This window comes from Thecamonas trahens (genome assembly GCF_000142905.1).
Source record: "Thecamonas trahens ATCC 50062 unplaced genomic scaffold supercont1.33, whole genome shotgun sequence".
Lineage (NCBI taxonomy): Eukaryota > Apusomonadida > Apusomonadidae > Thecamonas > Thecamonas trahens.
In genome coordinates this window covers 33,737-48,368 of record NW_013657647.1, presented here as the reverse complement: position 1 = coordinate 48,368, position 14,632 = coordinate 33,737, and the positions used below count along the sequence as shown (strand labels likewise).

Here is a 14,632-nt window from a genome sequence, read left to right as displayed (position 1 = left end):
TTGGATATGGCAAGGAGAAGAAGCAACAACACCTTGCATTGACCCAAGATGAGGCCAATGTGCTCCTCTATAGGCGTCCGCGTGGCCAGCAGTGTATCGTGCATCTGCAGCTGGCTTGTCCGAGTGGGTCGAGTCCGGGGGGGGGGGGGGGGGGAGGGGGCGAAATTAACCGCTGTCGTTGCCACAATGGGCAATAACCCTTAGGCATGCCGCGGTGATGAGCTCGATGTACGTTGCTATGTGGTGGGATGGCACAGAGTCACATGCCTTTATGCTATGATGACTTGATTCTACGTGCTTCGCACCCCAGGTGGGAGGTTGGTGCCGGCGGCTAGCGGCCAGCGTCGGTTGTGACAAGCACTTCACTTGCCACACGCCCACCATGTCTGACTCGTCGGGCTCTCTGGACGGGCTCTGGTGGGTCGGCATTCTCATGTCTGCAGGAGCTCAGCTTGCAGGAGTTGTGGGCAATCAGTTCATCAAGCATGCTCATAGACAGAATGAGTCACTTCCTGTCGAGCGGCGTATCAAACAAACAAGGGTATGTTGTTCCATGTCCTCTCCATCGTCATTTGGTTGTGTGATGTGGCGCCAGAGTGCGGCGAAAGTGGGCGTTTGTCATTATTGCTTTTATCCGCTTTCCGCCCATCGAATCAAATGGGCCGATTGGCCATTGGCCAGCGACGACGCGGGCGCGGGGTCGCGTTTGGTGGCTGTACGGCGACATGGCGAGGCCTCGTACGTGAGCATGCGAACAGTATCAAACATGCAAACAGCAGAGGGCATAGTATAGCATGAGTTGTTGCCCATGATGAACTTGGTGTTACTATGGGTGACAGCTAGCTTCGAGTTGGTGGGGGCTTGCCCTTCCCCGGCTGACCAGCCGCCACCTGGATTGGTGACCGCAACCGACCTTGCAACGTTCAGGTGCTTGCACTCACACTCCCACCGTCAATACTGAACGTTCCGCCGTCTCTCACACACGGTCATCCTTGCTGTATACGACTACGGCCGTGTGCGTGGTTGTGGCGTGTGACTTTGTCGTTTTTTCCTCCTTTTCCCCGTCTCGGCTCTCGGCCTCCACTTCTTCCGCGTTGCTCCGCATGCCGACGGAATTGACCCGTCGCCGGATGGGCTCGTCGCCTTCTTTGCACCCTCCCGTTTCCCTCCACCCCTTGTGGCCGGAATCACTGTCTGGAATGGCATGGCACGGCCAACTTCTGGGTACCTGCTTGGTGGGCGGTGGATGGTGCCGCTGCTTGGTGTGCGATTTGCTTGTCGAATCACTGGCTGGCTGACGATCTCGACGTGGACACTCTGTCTTGTTGCCGGTTTCTTTCGGTGGCCTTGTTTGGTTCCTGGTATCCTCTGGATGTGATGTGTGCGTCAAATGTGGCGGTGGTGGCTGGGTGTGGGTGGACAGCAACCATTCTGGATCATGGGCATTCTGCTGATCACGCTCATCAACACGACACTCAATCTTGCGGCGTACGCGTTTGCGGCGCAATCGCTGCTAGCATCTGTGGGCTCGCTGGCGCTGCTGTGGAACCTGCTTGTCTCCAAGTTTTTCCTCCGCGAAGAGCCGGACAAGTTCGACTACATCGGTACGGGAATTTCTATGGTGGGCGTGACGGTTGCGACGGTGTTTGGCCCGCACCGGACGAACGACTACACCATTTCTAAGCTTATTGACTTGTACACGCGAGCGCTGTTTATTGTGTTTATCATTCTTGACGCGGTCTTTATCGCCTTTCTCTTCCTTGCTGCGCGGCGCAATGTGCCGTTCCGGCGGCTGGCGTCTGCGGCGCTGCCGGGCATGATTGCCGGCCTCACGGCGCTGTTTTCCAAGTCTGCGGTGGAGCTGGTCAAGTCTGCAGCCATCGGCGGGACCGACTTTCAGCACCCAGTCACGTACCTCATCATCATTGCAGCGATTGTGGCGGCTGTCTCACAGCTCAAGTTTCTCAACAAGACGCTGCAGGACTACGATCCGCTTGTGACAGTTCCGGTGTACAACGCGTTCATGCTGCTCTCGGGCGCGCTCTCAGGCATTGTGTACTTTGAAGAGTACAAGGACCTCGACACGCTCGACTACTTTCTCTTTCCGATCGGTGTGGGCATCATGCTCGGCGCGCTTGTTTTCTTCGCCAAGCGGCCGATCGGCGACTCACAGATCATCGTCGACGACGAGCCATCGGCTGGTCCGGGCTCGACCGGCGACGACCCCGAGGCTGCGACTGGAAAGGAGGGCTCGATTTCCAAGCTCCGTGACATTGCTGTCGACGGGGTCTCGTCGGGCGAGCCGTCGTGCTACACTGACGACGACGAGTACTACTCGGGCGACGACGCGTCGTACTCGCATACGCGTGGAGCCAGCCGCGGCTCGCGCAATGTGCGGCCAGCGGACCACGCGGCGTCGCGGCGTGGCCGCGGCGACGCCGGCTCTGCGGCGTCGCGCACGTCGCCGGCGCGGCGGGCGAGGTCTCCTCTCACTGGAGGCTCGTCGGTGGCCTCGCTCTCTGGCAGCGCGCCGGCGCTGGTGGTGCCTGCGCCTGCGCCGTCGCCGGCGGCACGGCAACGGCGACGTGCACGGAGCCGGCGGACGCCTGGAAGTGGGGCGCTCTCACCAGGCGCGTCGTCGCTAGCGCGGTCGACGCCCGGCGGCGTCTCGACCTCGATCTGGTCGTCGGACGACTGTCTGACCGGCGCCGGATCGACTCACACGTCGGCGACGACGCCGGCGCTGTCGGCATCAAACCCGACTACGGCGCTTCCGCCCAAGACCTTTACGTTTACGCCCAAGCCTGCGGCGGGAAGCTCGGCTGTTACCGAGGCCTTTTCAACGTCGCTCGACTTTGGCACTCGTTGCTTGCCGTCGTCGTCCGGCTCGAGTGCCGGGCTCGGGACCGACTCGGACGAGCCTGCACCTGGGGAGTCTATCTACGCCCGCCGCCACACGCGGCGCGAGTCACACGAGCAGGAGGAGGCGGTCTCTGTCTCCACGTGCACTCGCTCGTCAGCACACTCGCTTCCTTCGCTCTCATCCAGCTACACGTACTCGTCGTCGTCGCAGTCTCGGACGCCCAACACGCCCACCAGCCTCTCGCCGGCAACGACCGGCACTTCGGGCACCTCGTTCATTGGCATTTCCGACTAGCTCCTGCCCTCCCGCCTTGCTACCTCCCAGCCCAACCCATCGTAGGCACCGGTAGCTTGCCGATCCTGACTTGGCTGCGTATTTGGCTGTCGCGTCGTTCCCCGCAACGAGCGAGTGGACGCAGCATTAGATGGACTCAACAAGCGCATGATTTGCCTGGATAGATTTCAAAGTGTGTGTGTGTGTGTGTGTGTGTGTGTGTGTGTGTGTGTGTGTGTGTGTGTGTGTGTGTGTGTATGTATGTGTGTGTGTGTATGTATCTCCTACCTTTGTATGGCATCGTCCATCCCCCCCCTCCTCCCCTCTCTTCCCTCCCGCCCCCCGCCCTGGTCGCTTTCGCGCCCGGCCACCCGTCTCCGCCACAAATGTCACTCGACGAGTCGTTCGACCATTTGGGCCGTGGCTCGCGCCTCGAGTTCGACTCTGACAATGATTCTGACGATGGTGGCCTCCTGGGCTCCACAGCTGGCGACATTGACTTTTATACAGTCCTCAACGTAGAGCGAACGGTATGCACACCACGTTCTTCCCCATGTGACCCTTGTCCGTGCCCTCGTCCTCTCCCCTTTGCCCCCCCCCCCCCTCCTTCCCGGCCCCGGCTGGCGCCAATCATGACGCGCGTGGTCGGAGGGCACGACCCGTGTGTCGGGCAATGGCATGGAGAAGGGGAGAAGACTCATGAAGAGGTTTGGAGGGAGATAGGCGAGTGCGGATGAGATTCGTAGGGCGTATCATCGTATGTCCAAGTACTTGCACCCGGACAAGCAGGGAGCATCCGAGGCCTTTCTCCGGGTGGCCAAGGCGTACAAGGTGCTGAGCGACGAGCGGCAGAGAATGATCTACGACTTGTTTGGGGAGAAGGGACTCGAGACGTCATGGGCTCTGGCAGAGACGCTCAAGACGCCTGAGGAGATGATGCGAGAGTACCACAAGCTCGAACAGCTCAAAAGGAGGAAGAGGCCGCCGCCGCTACCTCCATCTCGGGCGAGCTCTACTGCTACATCGATGCCTCGGACGCGCTCTTCCCTTCGAGGCCGTCGTCGAGCCGTGACTTGGCAGTCGAGCGCCTGCTGGTCACCCAGTCGGTCACTTCGCACATCTCCTCGCGCGACGCACTGGAGATCTCAGGCTATGCCATGGCCCGCAACGGGCTCGGCGTTGGCGGCGTCGACGTCGGCCTTCGCAGGCAACTCACAGCCAAGACCTGGGGCAAGGTCTCGATGGGCAACCAGGCCTCGCGGCTTGTTCTGCACTCGGACTTTACCGAGTACGCCTTTGGCGAGGCCATGGCCTCGTACTCGTGCCGGCCCAACTCGCCGGCCGGCTTTGACTGGGCACTGCTCCTCGGCCGTCAGATGACCGAGGCCTTTCTGGCCACGGTCTGCTTCCGGTTCGGCCTCCGCGACTCGGTTGAGGTTGCCGTCACCTCGAACGGTAGCAAGGCCGAGTCACAGGCCCGCGTCTCGGTTGAGGTCTCGCCCGACGACCTCTCGTTGAGCATCAAGTATGGCCGCAAGCTCTCGAGCTCGTCGACCGCGCTCGCCGAGGCTTCGGTTGCCATGCGCGGCGGCGCGAGCGTGTCGCTCGGCGCCGAGCGCGCCGTCTCTCGTCGGTCCAAGGTCTCGCTCGAGCTCGGGCTTTCCGCCACCGAGGGCGTGACCCTCGAGCTCGGCGTCAAGCGCGCCGGCTTTGCCTTTTCGTTCCCGGTCCTCCTCTATCCGTCGCTGGACCTTTGGGTGGCGGCCGGCGCAGCAGCGCTGCCGAGCGCCGCCGTTGCCGCCCTCAAGGCTCTTGTCATCAACCCGAACAAGGAGCGCCGCAAGGCCCGCCGCATCGCGCGCATGCGCCGCGAGCGCCTCGAGCTCACCCTTGAGCGCGCCGCCGCCGTCGCCGAATCGATGAAGACGCTGGCGCCTGTTGCTGCTGAGCGCCGCGAGCGCGAGTCCGCCAATGGCGGCCTGGTCATCGAGCAGGCCTGGTACGGCAACATTGAGGGCATCACGCCGCACACACCGTCGCCGCACTTTCCGCAGTTCATCCCTGTCGCCGACCAGCTCCAACTCCTTGTTGTCCGCTCGCAGCTTCACCTGCCGGCCTCGTCCAAGGCTGACCTCCTCGACTTTTACGACTGCACTCCGGGCGAGGAAAACAGCTCTTTGTCCGCTACCTCTTCCACGGCGTCCTCCACGAGGTCATCATCGACGACGACGAGCCGCTTGTCCTCGCCGACCGCGCCCATGTCGTCGACGACCCGACAACCACTCTATGGCATCCGGTCGTCCCGCCGGCCGGCGGGCCCGAGTACCCGGCCAAGGAATGAAGAAGAGGCGTCGAACCAGGGCGCGGCTCACGCACGAGAGCATCGTTCATTCGACGTCCTCGGGGAGCGAGTCGGGAAGGGCAGAAAGGTCGGAGTCGGGGAGGACCTCGGGCAGAACCTCGGGGAGGACCTCGGGGAGGGCCTCGGCGGCGGGCTCGGGAAGAACCTCGGGGAGGACTTGAGGCAGAGTGTCGGCAGCGGCAGGCTCAGTAGCGGCGGGCTCTGGGGCGGCAGGTGCAGCGTCGTCGAGGATGCGCACAAAAGACGAGGGGAACATGCCGATGCGGCCGTCAATGGCACCAGAGAGCCACTCGTCCTCGCCCTCACAGACCCAGACGTTGGAGATGTGCTGGCCGGCAACAAAAGAGAGCTCGTCCATGTGCGAGGCGTCAAAGTTGTAGAGGGCGACAGCCGAGACGCCCGAGTCCTCGCGCTCAGCGTCACCCGAAGCCGCCGAGGCCTCGGCCTGCTTGGCCAGAATGGCCTCAGTGGTGGTGAGGTTGACAAACGAGGTGGGGAACATGCCGATCTCGCCCTTGTACTCGCCCTGCAGCCAGGCCGAGTCCTCCATAGGGGTGACGTGCGAGAGGAGGGCGTCGCGCGGAAACGAGAGCTCTCCGGGCTCCTGGCCGACAAAGCGGTAGGCGGCGACGGCAACGACTTTGTCGGGGTCATACCCGTCGGGGAGGGCGTCCCACGGCGAGACCTCGGCTTCGCCCGAGCCGAGGAGGATGGCGTCCGAGGCAAACGACATCGACATGTCGTAGGCAGCGGCGCCCAGCGTTGTCTCGTTGTACTGGCGGTACGAGTCGTAGTCACCCGAGATGTAGGCTGCAAAGCGGACCTGGGTAGTCTCGGCGAGCGCGTCGTTGGTGATGCGGCCGGCCTCGAGAGCCGAGACGAGGGCAGAGCACATGAGGTTGACGTGGCCCATGTAGCCGAGGCGGAGCGGGAACCGGTGAACAGCCGAGTCCTCGGCGGCGGCGTTGGCGTCGACAAGATCCAGAAGCGCGCACCGGACCGGGTCCGAAGCCGCTGCTGCGGCAATCGACGGGTGCGGCGTCTCAATGCCAGCAATAACAAAGTCGGCGAGCACATGGTGCGCCGCGTTGTTCCACGGGAAGGCCCGCATGAGCCGGAGCGCGAGGACAAAGGCGGTGGCGTCGAGGGCCGGCGCTGCCGAAGAAAGGTTGGAGACCCGAGGACTTGCAAGAGCAGCTCGAGCATGCGGAGTCGGGCGTGGCCGAGACGGATCGGCTCGTCCGAAGCGTCGGCAGCAGCAACTGCGGCGGCGACTTCTTCGACAACACGGAGGCAGGCCGCGAGCTGCGGCTGGAGCTCGACCAGGAGCGGGGGCGGCGCGCCGAGGTGGTCGAGGGAGACGGTGGCACTCGTGGCCGCCACCGCGCCAGAGGCACCGGCGGCGCTGGCCGCCGCGCCGGTCGCAAGCGCGGTCATGTCGATGGAAAGGCGGTTGGCGCGGCGGGCTGCCTTGCGGGCGGCGGCAGCATCCTCGTTCGCCGCGGCTGATGCCGCCGACGGCGGCGCAGGGGCAGCATCGACGATGGCGTCGCCAGGCGCGGAAAAGGCGGCAACGGCTGGCGAGGCGATGAGCACGGCGCCACCGTCAGCGGCGGCCTGCAGCTCGAGCTTGTCTCCGTCCGAGACCTCGCTCAGCGCAGGCTCGGAGAGCTCGGAAGCAGAGTCCTCCGAGGCATCGTCGAGCGGCGCCGCTGTGGCCGCCGGCGAGTCGAGGCCGTCTGCTGACAGGACCTGGGCCTGGGCCAGGTAGTCGAGGCCGAGGTCGGCCTTTTCGGTAATGTCCGCGTCGAGCTTCTTGAGGATGGCGTTGATGAGGTCGACGACGTAAGCCGACTCGTCGGTCCGGCCCTTGGCGCACACGGTCTCAAAGTACGAGCCGAGGACGGCGGCAACAGGCGCCGAGAGGATGGTGTCGGCAAAGAGGGAGCGCTCGTCGGTGTTGATAATCGAGGTGCCAAAGTCGTTGGACGAGCCCTGGAGGGCAACGCGGAGCAGGATGGAGGCGTGCTCCTGGGCGGCGCGTGGGCGGGCCGGCGAGAGAAAGTGCAGCAGGCGCTCGACAAAGCCGTTGGCGAGGAGCCACTGGCGAAGGTCGCCCTGCTGCGGCAGGATCTCGCGGACTGACTGGAGCCACGCCGGCGTGCGGTCGGGCTGGACAGTGGTGATGGCACGGAGCGCCTCCACAATCGACCGGTCCTCGATCGAGTGCATCATCCGCGGGAGAAGGTCTGGCATACGCCGCATGACCTCGTACAGGTCCGCGGTCGTGTGCCGCCGCTCGGTGAGGAAGGTGATAATGCGAGCGAAAAAAATGAGCGTCAGACTCGCCGGCCGCACGTAGTCAGTCACGGCCTCGTCGGGCTCGGGGCACGGGACCGGCCACGACTGGGTCGGCAGCGCGGCCGTGCTGACCTCCAGCTCCGAATCGGAGATGCACACCATCGACGACGGCGAGTCTGGGCGATCGTCATCGTCGTCACCCTGACCATCTGAGCCTGCGGCTTCTGCAGTCCCCGACGCCCCGGCAGCACCTGCTGCGTCTGGCTCCGGGTCATCAGCGAGCACGCCACCGACGACGAGGCCATCCTTGAAGAAGGGGGCAAAGAGGCCACAGAGAACACCATCCGTCTTTGTCAAGCCAACGGTGACCACATCCAAGGTGATGATCTCACAAGCAGCACCCGCACGCTTCTGCGAGCCATCATCATCACCGGGCGAGAGGGCGGCCGCCAGCAAAGCCTTGATGTTGTCCACACGAGAGAGAGCAGCCACCATCATCGGATGCTTATCCGCACAAAGCGAGAGGACATCAGGTGCTTCCAGCAGCTGTAGTGCGAGCCAGAGAGGGAGGAGAGTGAGTGAGGGAGGTGGTGGTGAGCCGACAAAAAATGTGTGCATCCAATGGTCAGGTGCCAGAGGAGAAGGGGAGGGGGAGTGGGGGAGGGGGAGTGGGGGAGGGGGGAGGGACGAAGGAGGGAAGGGGGGTGGGGAGGGGGGGGTAGGAGGGGGAAACTCAGAGTATATAGTAATGGTGGTGAGCCGACAAAAAATGTGTGCATCCAATGGTCAGGTGCCAGAGGAGAAGGGGAGGGGGATGGGGGAGGGGGATGGGGGAGGGGGAGGGACGAAGGAGGGAAGGGGGGTGGGAGGGGGGGGGGGGTAGGAGGGGGGAAGGGTGGAGGGTGGAAGGGTGGGGGGGTGGGGGGTGGGGTAGAGGGGGGCGGGGTGTGGAAGGGGTGGGAGGGGGTGGAAGGGGAGGGGGGGGGAAGGGAAAGAGGAAGGGCCTTACATCGTCGAGGGAGAAGGAAGAAGAGGAGAGGATATCCAGAGCAGAGCGTGGTGAAGGAGTGGCGACAGGGATAAACTCTGGTTCAGAGTCTAGGCTCTCAGAGGTAGGACCGATGCCGGCATTGTCGTCATCATGGTTATCATCATCATCGTGGTTGCCACCGTCACCATCGTCAGAGTTGGAAGACGACGAGGAAGAGGAACCAGACGGTTCAGAGTCCTGCTTCTCATCACCGGTACTCTCCACATTCCGTCCTTCCTCATCGTCGTCGTCGTTGGTGGTGGTGGTGGTGGCGGTGGCGGTGGTGGTGGTGGTGGTGGTGGTGGTGGTGGTGGGGGGCGTAGCGGTGGCGTCGTCGACTTTGTCGTCGTCACCCTCGGGAGTCACCTTGGTAGCAGGGAGAGCAGAGGGAGAGTCAGAGGAAGAGAGAGGCACTTGGACATTGTTGTCACCCATGCCTTCCTCCATCTCTTGCTTCCCACTCTCCCCGGTCACCTCGTGTTCCGTGGGTGGCTGTCCCTCCTCGCTCATGCCGTCGGCTGTCCGGTGTGTGTGATGGCGGGGGCGCGCGCGGGCGGAGACGAATGCCGTTGTCTTCAATTGTAGTCGTACTCGTGTCATTGTACCATCAATATTTGCCTGTCATTTTGATGGACGAAAATGAGGGGGCGAAAAACCCACGGTTGGCGCAGGATAGGAGAGTCGAGCCAGCGGCTGGGGGGAGGGGGGGGGGGGAGGGTGTTGAGCAAGAACTACTCTATCGATGGCTATGGTGCTTGTTAAGGGAGGCTGAGTCCGCCATGGGCTGTTGTGCGTTGCGCGAGCGGGATCAAGGGGGGGGGGGTAGGGGTATGTATAAGAACATGACGGGCTAGAGATCGGAGAGTTCCTTGCGGATGGAGACGAGAGCGGCAACAGCGCCGACTCCGTCGTCCGAGACATCCGTGGTCAAGGGAGGCTCGGCGACCGTAGCGGGGATGGTGGCCAAGGCGTCGGCGGTGGAGACGCGTGAGGGGAGAGAGGGGGAGGAGGATCCGGCGGACGTGGCAGGCTCGTCGACGGGCGCGAGAAGGTTGGTGGTGCGGCGCGGCGGCGAGTCTATGACCGACTCGGAGGTTGACTCGTCGTCCGAGGGGAGCATGAGCGGGGCGTCGGTGGGCGAGGGTGAGATGAGGTCGAGGGTGACGCCAACGCCAATGTCTGGGCGGGCGGTGTATGAGCGGCGGTTGACGGCACCCCAGCCGTAGGACGGGGTGATGACGTCAAAGGAGCGGAAGAGGACGACAACGAGGATAAGGATGGCGAGGAAGAGAATGAGCATGGCCGAGTGCAGACCAGCCTCAAAGGCATCGTGGACGTGGCCGAGGATGTAGGGCACGACAAGCTCGCCAATCCAGGCAGTGATGACGAGTGCGTTGACCGTGGAGCGGGTGACGGCGACGTCAAAGAGGTGGAAGAGTGAGAGGAGGGTCGGTGAGAGACCCGACATAGCAAGGCCGAGGATGACGACGCCGGCCCAGAGGGTCGACGCCGAGAGCGGTGCCGACTCGGACGGCTTGCAGGCGATGAGGAGGAAGACGGCAAAGGTGGCACCGGCGGCGTAGCCCATGAGCCCATAGAAAGGCTTGATGTGGGCGACCAGAGGATGGACAACCATCCGCCCGAGCGTGAGCGTGCCCAGAAGGCGGCCGAGAGGTGGACCGCCGACGAGAACGAGCCGATGCCGGCGCGCATGGCAAAGGTCGGGAGCCACGAGCCAAAAGCGAGCTCAGCACCAACGACCATGGCGTAGAGGGTGCAGAGGAGGGCGCCGACGCGGACGTTGCGCGAGGCGGCGTAGTGAGCGAGCGACGGCTGCGATGGGTCGGCCAGCCACTCGCCCAGCGCGGTGAGGCGGAGGTAGTGGCGCGGGAGACGCGAGCCGAGCGCAAACGCGCCCGACGGCGTGGCAAACTGCGGCGGCGAGCGGAGGAGGAGGGCGACAACAGCGAGCGGGAGAATCATGACCGCCATGATCCAGTACGGCGTGTCAGGCGCGTCAGCAGACCAGGTGGCGGCAATGACCAGCGGCGAGACGACAGCGCCGAGGCCAAAAGCCAACGACATGGTGTGGAGGGCTCTTGATGACGCCTTCTCCCACAGATACATGACGAGGCCTGTGCCCACGGTGTCGACAAGGCCGACGCCTGCGCCGCGGAGGACAAAGAGGGCGTGGACGAGGCCTTCTGCGTTCCAATACGGAATGAGGAGCAGGGCGAGGGCGATGACGGATGTGGCCAGGGTGAGGGCCTTATTGGCTTGGTTGGAGAGGATGACGAGGACTCGGACACCGAGAACAGTTCCCATGACGGTCCCCACCATGCGGGCGAGAAAGAGCATGCCGAGGGCTGATGGCGATGAGGCATCACCCCAAGCAGCCGAAAGCAGGTACAGCGATGGGCCAAGAGTGCCTACCATCATGCCCAGGCCAACAAATGCAGCTCCATAGATTAGGGTGTCGCCAAGTCGCGTCAGCTGCGTCAGAGGCACGTATGAGAGGGGGAGACGCGCCTCGATGTCGGACGTGGCCAGGCGCGGCGAGTCGACTTGGTCGCGACTCAGGCCAAGTCGCGGCGAGGCGACCCGGGGCGAGGCTGTCCTCGGTGCGGGTGGGGAAGATAGAACGGGTTTTGTGGCCATGGCTGGGTGGGTGGATGGGTGTGTGGGGTGGGGTGGGGTGGGGTGGGGAGGAGTGGCAGGCGCGGGTGGCGGCGATTTGGGCAGAGGAAGCTGTCCGCGCAATGTTCCGAGGTGAACGGCGGGGAGTGGGAGGGAGAGGGGAAGGGGATAAAGGCGTGGACGCGTTCATGTTCAGTGTAAGGAGTGACAAGGAGGGGAGTAGGCATGATGACGTTGGCGATGGCGGCAGCGGTGGCGGTGGCGACGATGGCGGTTAGTGGCCGAGGTCGGGCGGCGGCGGCGGGGGACGGACGATGCGGTGGCGGGAGGGTGAGTCTGTAGGGAGGGCGTCAAAGTGCGGGGCCGGCAGCGAAGAGGAGGAGGCGGCATGGACAGAGAAGAAGTTCTGAGCGGCAAGCTCTTCGAGGACGCCAGTGATGCGCGAGATGGGCGGGCGGTTTTTGGGTTGGGCGAGAGGCAAGCTCGGAGAAGAGCGGTGAGCTCGAGAGGACAGTCCTCAGGAATGCTGACCGAGTTGCCGTCGAGGGCGCTGCTCCGCGACGAGCCTGTGGGCTTGCGCGAGTAGAGGACCTCGAACATGACGATGCCGAACGAGTACATGTCTGAGCGCTTGTCTGCGGTGAGGCCGTCGAGGACCTCGGGGGCCGAGTACAGTTCTGTGCCGCCGCCGCCGATGTCCATCTTCTTGAGGCCAGCAAGACCAAAGTCTGCGAGCTTTGCGGTAGCCGGGGCGCGGTCGTCGAGGAGGACATTGCGCGGCTTGATGTCACGGTGGGCGATGCCGCGCGCGTGCAGGTACTCGAGGCCGAGCGCGACCTCGTACAGGATCTGGAAGCGGCGGCGACGGGTGAGGTTTGAGGCCGATGGCGAGCCGTGGAGCGAGTCGTCATGCGGGTAGATGACCGAGTGCAGGTCGCCGCCACGCATGTACTCGGTGACGATGGACATGTGGTGCGGCTCGACGCAGACGCCCATGAGGAGGACGCAATTGGGGTGCTTGAGGTCGGAGAGGATGGAGGCCTCCTCGACAAATGCCTGGACCTGCTCTGGGTGGACGATGTCGCGAAGGACCTTGACGGCGACTTCGGTGTGGCCACGGCGAGCGCGGAGGACGGTGCCGTAGCCGCCGCGCCCAATCTCGCCAGTGATCTCGAGCTCGGACCACTTGATGACCTCGAGCCGGGTGTCAATAACAAAGGTGAAGACCTCGCCGCGCTTGCCCGACGAGGCTGTGTCGAAGCGGACCGAGAGCTCTTTGGTGCGGTCCTTTGCGGTGCGGAACGAGCCATCGGAGCCGCCTGAGATGCGGCCGTCCGAGGTCGACTCCTCGGCCGCACCGTCGACTACGTAATAGAAGCCCGAGCCCGACTCGTTGACCGAGTGCATGCCCTGGCGGCGGCCATGACGGGCGGCGGCGAGGAGGCCGACGGTCTCGGGGGTGACGGCGGAGGAGCGGCGGACGCGGACAATGGCGACGGCGACGACAACGCCGACACAGCAGACGACGGCGACGACGACGCCAATGATGGCACCGTAGGCCGGTGGCGGCGGGCTGTGCGACGTCGCGTTGCTCGAGCCGGTCGCGGTCGCGCTTGTGGACGAGAACGAGGTGAACGTGGCCGAGGTGATGGGCACAATCGGCGGTGGCGGGGTGGGGCCGGGCGCCACCGGCGGCGGCGGCGGCGGGTCGGCGGCGACCGGGACGCACCGGTGCGAGTCGAGGTCACAGACCGGGCAGCCACCGCCTGCATCGAGGCACTCGTTCGATGACGAGCAGTATGTAAGGACGCAAGAGGTGCACGAGTCGACGTGGCAGTGGTTGCCCTCGCACGCAGTCTGACAAGTTAGCCGCGGGTTGCCCTCGAGGTGACACACCATGTCGTGCGAGCACCCAGCCCAGCTCGGGACGGATCCGTTGAACGCGTTGGCCGAGCCGTCAAAGAGCGTCAGATCAGCGAGCGCAGAGAGGTCCGGCAGCTGGCCAAAGAGCTTGTTGTCGGCGACAGAGAGGGTGGCCAGGAGCGAGGCGCCAGCAAAGGCGGCCGGAAGTGTGCCGGTGAGCGAGTTGTTGTCGAGCTTGACGGTGCCGAGGTCGGAAATGTGCGGGAGGGTGGCCGGAATCGGCCCGGTGAACTTGTTGTGCGAGAGGTCGACAAGCTCAAGAAAGGGGAGTGCGGTAAACGTGTCCGGAATGGGGCCGGAGAGCTTGTTGTTGGACACTATCAGCTGCTTGAGCGAGCAGAGCTTGGGACAGGAGATCGGCGGGAGCGCGCCGACAAAACTGTTGAACGAGACGTCGACCGAGACCAGACTCGCGACGCCAGCAAAGTTGGACGGCAACGTACCGTCGAGGCTGTTGGTGTTGAGCAGGAGCGTACTGAGCTGCGAGAGGGTAAAGAGCGACGACGGCAGCGCCCCGCTCAGCTTGTTGCCGCGGAGATCGAGACTGACAAGTGCCGTCAGCTGTGAGAGTTCGTCAGGAATGCTGCCAACGAGGTTGTTCTCCGGGAGCGTGACGAGAACGACCTCGCCTGACGAGCAGTAGACCCCAAACCAAGCCGAGTGTGTATCGGACCCGCAGTAGTCTGAAAAGTGCAGCAGCTCCCATCCGGTCTTGACCTTCCATGAGTGCCCTCCGGTTGCATCATACAGCGCGATGAGAGCCTCTCTCTGCAAAGAAGAACGGATGCAGGCGGGTGGGGGTGAGGAGAGGTGAGTGATGTGGATTTTGAGAGCTCCTGCTGCGTGGGGGAGCGAGGCGGGCGAGCGACGGGAGGAGGGAGGGGGGGGGGAAGGGGGGGGGGGGGGGGAGGGAGGAGGGGGAGGTAGAGGGGGATACAGTGTCGACGAGGGTGTGAAGCACGTACTTGTGGATCACTTCTGGTGTGTACGTGTGTGTGTGAGTGTGTGTGTGAGGCTGGTGAGGCCTGTGAAGATGGTGTGCTTGCCGAGGTCGGCACCCCGCACATGACCGCAGCCAGGGTCATGACCACAGCAAGCGTATATACGAGAGACAGCCACCGAGTACGAGTCCAGCCCCCCACTCGGTCACGCATCCTATGTTGCTAAACGAGGGCTGCTGAGCTGAGAGTGGTGTTGTCCCCCTTGTCACCGTCGGGGAAGGGGGGAGGACTGGGGGGGGGGA

At 64.0% G+C, this 14,632-nt stretch overlaps 4 protein-coding genes across 4 annotated transcripts; 2 read left to right on the top strand and 2 right to left on the bottom strand.

The window, feature by feature from the left end:
- Positions 1 to 360: 360 nt before the first annotated feature.
- On the top strand, positions 361 to 3,346 carry AMSG_06466 (uncharacterized protein). Its single transcript, XM_013900874.1, has 2 exons — positions 361 to 541; positions 1,424 to 3,346. The coding sequence occupies exons 1-2, from the start codon at positions 383 to 385 to the stop codon at positions 3,155 to 3,157; spliced, it is 1,893 nt and encodes a 630-aa protein (XP_013756328.1). The 5' UTR covers positions 361 to 382; the 3' UTR covers positions 3,158 to 3,346.
- Positions 3,347 to 3,522: 176 nt separating this feature from the next.
- On the top strand, positions 3,523 to 5,477 carry AMSG_06465 (DNAJC11 protein; the record flags this gene model as incomplete). Its single annotated transcript, XM_013900873.1, has 4 exons — positions 3,523 to 3,666; positions 3,860 to 4,080; positions 4,191 to 5,199; positions 5,310 to 5,477. The coding sequence occupies 4 exons, from the start codon at positions 3,523 to 3,525 to the stop codon at positions 5,475 to 5,477; spliced, it is 1,542 nt and encodes a 513-aa protein (XP_013756327.1).
- Positions 5,478 to 5,523: 46 nt separating this feature from the next.
- Positions 5,524 to 9,084, bottom strand: AMSG_06464 (dynamin-binding protein; the record flags this gene model as incomplete). Its single annotated transcript, XM_013900872.1, has 3 exons — positions 8,809 to 9,084; positions 6,728 to 8,345; positions 5,524 to 6,695 (listed from the first exon to the last, which is right to left on the bottom strand). The coding sequence occupies exons 2-3, from the start codon at positions 8,295 to 8,297 to the stop codon at positions 5,524 to 5,526; spliced, it is 2,742 nt and encodes a 913-aa protein (XP_013756326.1). The 5' UTR covers positions 8,298 to 8,345; positions 8,809 to 9,084.
- A 487-nt stretch (positions 9,085 to 9,571) lies between these two features.
- Positions 9,572 to 14,474, bottom strand: AMSG_06463 (TKL protein kinase; the record flags this gene model as incomplete). Its single annotated transcript, XM_013900871.1, has 4 exons — positions 9,572 to 10,432; positions 10,510 to 11,441; positions 11,979 to 14,157; positions 14,448 to 14,474. The coding sequence occupies 4 exons, from the start codon at positions 14,472 to 14,474 to the stop codon at positions 9,680 to 9,682; spliced, it is 3,891 nt and encodes a 1,296-aa protein (XP_013756325.1). The 3' UTR covers positions 9,572 to 9,679.
- Positions 14,475 to 14,632: the final 158 nt, after the last annotated feature.